Here is a 6000-nt window from a genome sequence, read left to right as displayed (position 1 = left end):
GAGAGCATCCACTTTAAAAACCGCACGGGAGGGGAGACATCGATGGGCACCGGCTGCACTCGAACACCGCCCCGGTGCAGGATGCAGCCGTTGGAGTCAACCTTGCTTGGCTCCAGCCTAGGCAATCAGGTTGCTACAGTGCTGGCTGTGCCAGCTGTGCCAGCTCCTGGCCCAGCCCTGCAGCCATCACCATGGCCTTGAAAACTTGGTCTCTACAAGTTCTGCAAAAAGGGCATTTCCAGCGTTTAGAGATCACACCAGAGTGCAAACCTGTGTGCACACACACATTCACTCACAAATGCACACTCACAATCCCGAGGCCACAGAGTCTCTCCCAGATGTGCTTCCCCTGTGTCTCGCTGACCCCAGTCCCTCTCCTCCACAAAGCTGAGGAGGGTCCTGCCAACACAGGAACAAGCAGCAGCACCAGGGGCAGCATGGGTGGCCACTCCTGCTCCTTGCTAAGGGATCCAGGGGCATCACAGGGGTATGTAGTGGGTGCTGGATGCATAAGAGGAGACACTGTCCCCTCCCAGATGCTGGAACATCTGCCACCTTCCTGCTGCCCCAGGGTCTTGGAGCTCCTGGGGGAATCGGCTGGACTCCTCTCTAGAAACAGGGTCTTTATTTCCTTGCTCAGAAAAATAGATTAATTTCCAAAGTCAAAAAAGAGTTTTAAAAGAGGGAATGATGAAAGTGGAGGCTGGAATGTGGCTGGCAGTGGGGCTGTACATGAGATGGTGCAGGTGGGGCAGAGCCATCCTGCTCAGTAGCTCTCCTCCTCCTCACAGCAGTAGTGGTACCCAGGCATGTCCCCCCTCTGGTCACCTGCAGCGTTGGCCAACTCGCCCTGGCTGCCCTGTGGGCAGTACTTGGGGTCATAGATCTGGCGGCCGAGGCCAAAGACCTGCCCGCTCTGGTTGGCACCCTGGTTGGAGCCCATCTGCAGCGACATGGAGGAGTTGTCACACTTCTCTGTCCCCATCTTGGCATCATAGATGTGCCTCCTGGTGCCAGGAGCTGTCATGCCCACCTGGAAGGAAGGACAGGATGGAGCAGGCTCAGCTGTGGCCCTCCCATCCCTCCCCAGCCCAGCATGGGGGCTCACCTGACTGGCACACTTGTTAGTGCCCATCTGGAGGCTGATGGTGGAGTGGTCCATGGGTGGCAGGATCTGATTTTTGGGATCGTAGAGGTGCCTCCGGGTGCCATAGGCCGTCATGCCGGACTGGCTGGCACACTTGTTTGTGCCCATCTGACAAAGGGGTCTGGTGAGGAATGTGTGCTGCCCCACATGTGCCCCTCCTTCCCCGTCCCTATCCCCCCAGCCTGAGGAGCACAGCCAGTGCTCCGTAACCTATCTCAGGCTCCCAGCCATTGAATGCTGGATGCAGAGCCAAGATGGTCCCAGATCCCAAGGACACTTGAGGCACCTCATGCCTTAGGTCCCTCCAGCAATGCTTGGAGCTGTGACAGTGCTGAGAATTTGACAGAACTGGGCACCCTTTGCCCAGCCCCCCCCGCCCATGGGACCCTGTGCAGCAGCCCACCTGCAGCCCGATCACACACTGCCCAGCCTTCATCTTGGCCTCGTCAAAATTCCTCTGTTGCTTCTCCGAGTACTTAACGCCGATGTCCACTCCGCTCTGCAGCCCCTTTGTCTTGGCCTGCCAGGAGTGGCTGTGAGGAAGAACAGGGGTCCCAAACCCCCCACCCACACCCTGGGCAGGGGGAGCTGTGGCGTCCCACAGGCACCAACCCAAACTCAGGGTCCCCATGGGGCTGCAGCCCCTCCCAAACTGCTCATCCTCTGTGCTCACCATTCCTGCCAGTGCCAGCAGCGACACCTGCACCTGTGTCAGGTTCCCGCTCTCAAAAAGGTCATTAGCTTCAAAGAGGTCCACGGGGTTCATACCATAGCTGGCCATGGCCTTGATGAAGTTGGAGAGGTTCTCAAGCTGTGGAGAGGTAGAGGGCTGAGCCCTGGTGGGTGACGAGGAGGAACAGCTGGCGGGTGGCAGCAGAGCTGCACCTACCTGGTGCCAGTTCTGAGCCGAGTGGTTGATCTTCCTCACTGAGTTGGGCTGCAGCTTATTCATGAGCCTGGAGGGAGGAAGGGAGACATGAGGCTGTGGCAGGAAAAACCTCAAGGGTCTGCAGGACATAGGCTCCTTTTGGGAAGGTCCAGCCCAGGCCTCCTCCATGTGAGCCAAATTTCCCCCTCAGGTCCCTGTTTGTCCTCAGGGCTCCCCCCAGACACAGAAGCCTTGGGGGTGACTCTGGCAGGTCCCACTGGCACACATCCAGCCCACCTTTCCCACCACAAGGGCTGGTGAGGATCCCCTGGAGGCTTGGTATCCCCCATCTCCTCCCAGCTGGAGCAGGGGCTGGGGGCCATGCTCAGGACCACCCCAGGACTCACTCGCAGAGGATCACCCCGTCCTTCAGCCCCTTCTGGAAGTCAGGTCCAATCTGTTTTCCTGTCACGCTCTCGATCCACGTCCGCAGCTCGGCCTCCTTCTGTGGATCATACTTCTGGGCGAGCTGGGGGACAGTGGGGGGACAGCTTAGGCAGGGCCCCAGCGTGCACCCCAAACCCCTCATGGGGACAGTTCCCCCTCCCTGGTATGGGAACAGCGACAAGAGCATGAGGATGATGCTGCCAGCAGACACAGAATCTTCTGAACCATTCCAAAAGCATGAGAAGGAACTGCCCATGGGATTAGGGGCAAGTGACACCCAGGATTTGTCTCTCCCTGTCTGCTGGAGCCCGTGGGAGCTCAGCTCTGAGCCTCAGGGGTCCTGGCATAGATGCTCTCCCTTTCCCTTCTGTCGAGGCCCAGCCTCCACCACAGATTCCTCCGTCACCGCGGCTATGCCAGGAATGTGGATGCCTCCTCCCAAATGGAGACCAGCTGCCAGGGCCAGCAGCATCTCTGTCGTCTCGGCCCCCAGCCCACAAGGGAAGGGAAAGTTCTCCTGGCCTAAGGAGGGAAGGGGTGTGCTGTCCTGCCCCAGCCTAGCACCTCTGATGCTCAGCTGGCACCTGGGGGTGGCCCCAGGGCATCCACCAACCTCTCGCCCATCCTGTCCCTTCCTGGTCCTGTTATGTGCCTAGGCCATGAGTCCCTAGGGATCCTGGACACAGGGAGACACTGGGATGGGCACAGTCCAGCCCCAGTAGGTGGTAGAGAGACACTCCAGTACCAAATGGAAGCTCGACCAACGCAGGACATGGATCCCTCTCATGAGACCATGTGTGTCCTGGCTACGGGATTCTACAGTCCCACCAGCTGATACTCTGGAGCATGAGCAGCTGAAGCCAGTTCCTCTTCCCTCCCCATGGCCAGCCTGAGGATTACCCAGGGCATGGGGAGTGCACAGTGGACCAGCCCCAGAGAGATCCCACCACAGCCCAGTCTGCAAGGGCTTCCACAGACTGGGAGCATGTCACTGGTTCAACTGGTTCCCAGTTGGTGATGTCACCTCCATCAGACATACCGGGGCAGTTGGACTGGCTCATGTCTTGCTGAATCAACATGAAGCATCAAGGCCCCAGTGCATGTCACCCGCTCAGCTGGGGCAGGCCAGGGCCCATCCACTCCCCGTTACGAAATGCAAATCCCCTGCGAGGCCAGGTAATGAGTGCCCAGGCATGGCCACCACATCCCGCCACCATGGCCATGGCAGCCACGTGCCCATCACCACTTGTCCCTTCTCCTGCCTACCCTGGCCCCGTCCAGGAGTCCACGGGCAGAACACACTCAAACCACTGGCTCCCCGCCCCGGGGTGATCACAGCTCAATCTCTGCTCGCCTGGGGCCGAGCACAGCCACCCACTCGGGGCTTCTGTTTCCCCTCCCCGGCCCGGCAGGACCTCCGTGCGCTGTCGAGGGGGCAGGAGGGTGCCGGCAGCTGCCTGCACCCCGTGGCACCCGGATCCCGCCTAGGGGTGCAAACAGCTCAGCCGGAGGCTCCTATCCCTCCTTCCCCTCCCAGCCCCGCGGCACTTTGGCGGGAGAGTCACCGGGGCCGAAAGCCACATCCCCAGAGACGGCTGCGGGGACGCTGCCAGGTCGGAGCATCCCGTAGAGCGATGTGGAGCTGCGGGGAAGCAGAAAGTGAAGAAGCTTTGTGGAGCTAGTCCGGAGCAATGGAGGACCGAGGCGACCGCCCCCAGCCTCGGGTGTGACGGGAAGGGTTCCCCGCGGTTTGCCAGGGGCAGCGGAGCCACAGCGGCCACCGCACGGGAGACACCCAACCGCGGTCCCCCAAGACACGTCCCTGGGATCCTCTAGGCAGGTTCAGGGCACCTCGAGACTGGAAGCCCAGCTTCGGTATCCCCAGTCCTCCGAGACCTCGGTACACTGGGTCCTTCCGTCCCGCATCCTCCCGGGAAGCCCCGGACTTCCATCTTTCCGGAATCCCCCAACTTCTCCACTCTTGGCCGGCTCTGCAGTCCTGGGACATACCGGAAAAAACCCCGCCTCTCCGGAACCCGGGATGCAACCGGGACGCCGCAGCAACACCGGGATGCTCGGCTCTCCCGGGCCTCCAGAAGCACCGGCAGCCACAGCGCCCGGTGGTCCTGGTATCCCCCTAGCCCCCGCTTCACCCCCGCCCGGTGGTCCCGGCACCGCCCGGCCCCCGCCGCGGCTCACCCGGTTTTTGACTTCGGCGGAGAGGCCGTAGGACGGGCCCTTGTTGAACTGGGAGCTGCTCATGGCGGGGAACAGAGCCGGTACCGGAGCGGGGAGCGGGCAATGGGGCCGGTACCGGAGCGGACTCTGGCGGGGCGGGGGCGGGGGCGGGTCCGGCCCCCTCCGCGTTGATTGGACGGGACGAAATGTCCAAATAAGGGCAGGAGCGGCCGGATCGAGGGGAGGGTCCCGAACCCCGACATTGCGACTCGGGGAGCACCGAGACGCTCCGGGAGTCGGGGAAGCCCGGGGCCGGAACTGGAACCGTCCCGGGCACGCGCACACAAAGACAGACGGGCACACGCGTGTGCCTCCCTGTACACGGGTGTGGGCACCCTGGCCCACGGGCACGCGTTGTGCGTGCACACACGCAACACACACGCAACACAGGCACCACACACACACACCACACACACCCACACACAACACACACGCACCCCCGACCCACGGGCGCTACCCTGCACACGCACACGCACTCACACATTCACTCACTCACGCACTCAGACATTCACACGCACCTGCCTGCGCGCCCACGGTCACGCACACACGCAGGCCACGCGTACGCCTTCCATCGTCCCCATACCTCACGGACCTCCACCCATCCCCGACCGCGTCCCGTTCCCCTTGGCCCGCCCTCCGCCGTGTCCCCACGGGGCCGGCATAAGTCCCACGCAAGATGGCCCGGTACGGCCCGGCCCAGCCCGGTACGGCCTCGCGGGGAGGTCCCGGGATGAAGGGGGGCGGGGAGGGGACACCATCATCCCCCGACCACCTGCAGGGGCTGGCAGCCGTCCCGAGCAGCCCGTGGGTAGCAGCCGGGGGTCCCAACGTAGTGCCCAGAGGGCCCGGTCCGGCTCTCTGCAGGGGTTTATCCGACGTCCCCCAGATACTCCCGTTGTAAGGTCGTGATGTCCCGTGGATGGGAGAGTCACGGGTGAGACTGTGAGTGCACAGAGGCCGGTGAGGACAGGGGGCAGGGCTGTGACCCCAAGAGGGCAGGTCCCGGCACTGACACCGAGCCCACGGAAGGGCAGACCCGGGAGCATCTCAGAAGTGGGAGCCCAGAGAATCCCATCCCAGTCAACCCCACACCTAGGGCCTTCAGAGGGATGGAGCTTGTCGTCCCCGGACGGATGGACGCCCCCAAACAGGGTGAACTCCCAGAGGGCGGGAGTTCTGCACCGGTTCCACAGAGTGGGGCTCAGTGCCGCCGCCCCCCCCCCCCCCTCCCCACTCTATAAGCCCCGAACTGCAGCACTGAAACCCTCTCAAAACCCCAGAAGTGCCGGGGTCCCGCTGC

General features: G+C 62.6%; 1 protein-coding gene across 3 annotated transcripts; it reads right to left on the bottom strand.

Moving 5' to 3' along the window:
* Positions 1–608: 608 nt before the first annotated feature.
* On the bottom strand, positions 609–4789 carry CNN2 (calponin 2). Of its 3 annotated transcripts, XM_053999294.1 has the most exons (8): positions 4314–4562; positions 4028–4104; positions 2423–2544; positions 2037–2103; positions 1821–1958; positions 1551–1667; positions 1109–1255; positions 609–1033 (listed from the first exon to the last, which is right to left on the bottom strand). In XM_053999294.1, the coding sequence occupies exons 1-8, from the start codon at positions 4468–4470 to the stop codon at positions 767–769; spliced, it is 1092 nt and encodes a 363-aa protein (XP_053855269.1). In that variant the 5' UTR covers positions 4471–4562; the 3' UTR covers positions 609–766. The 3 variants fall into 3 exon arrangements, with proteins under 3 accessions (XP_053855269.1, XP_053855271.1, XP_053855270.1); XM_053999296.1 differs by lacking the exons at positions 4028–4104; positions 4314–4562 and adding an exon at positions 4662–4789; XM_053999295.1 differs by lacking the exons at positions 4028–4104; positions 4314–4562 and having other exon boundaries at positions 2423–4021.
* Positions 4790–6000: the final 1211 nt, after the last annotated feature.

This window comes from Vidua macroura, chromosome 26 (genome assembly GCF_024509145.1).
Source record: "Vidua macroura isolate BioBank_ID:100142 chromosome 26, ASM2450914v1, whole genome shotgun sequence".
Classification (NCBI taxonomy): Eukaryota; Metazoa; Chordata; class Aves; order Passeriformes; family Viduidae; genus Vidua; species Vidua macroura.
The sequence above is the reverse complement of the archived record's forward strand: the minus strand, read 5'-3'. Positions and strand labels throughout refer to the sequence as shown.

What these genes read in the sequence shown, in the direction of transcription:
- CNN2 (XM_053999294.1), bottom strand. Translation starts at nt 4,470, where the DNA reads ATGTCCCAGGACTGCAGAGCCGGCCAAGAGTGGAGAAGTTGGGGGATT. An exon ending in GGATGTGGCTTTCGGCCCCG is followed by an intron (nt 2,545 to 4,027) that starts GTGACTCTCCCG and finishes ACTGTCCCCCAG; the next exon opens with CTCGCCCAGAAGTATGATCC. An exon ending in CGGCTCAGAACTGGCACCAG is followed by an intron (nt 1,959 to 2,036) that starts GTAGGTGCAGCT and finishes ACCTCTCCACAG; the next exon opens with CTTGAGAACCTCTCCAACTT.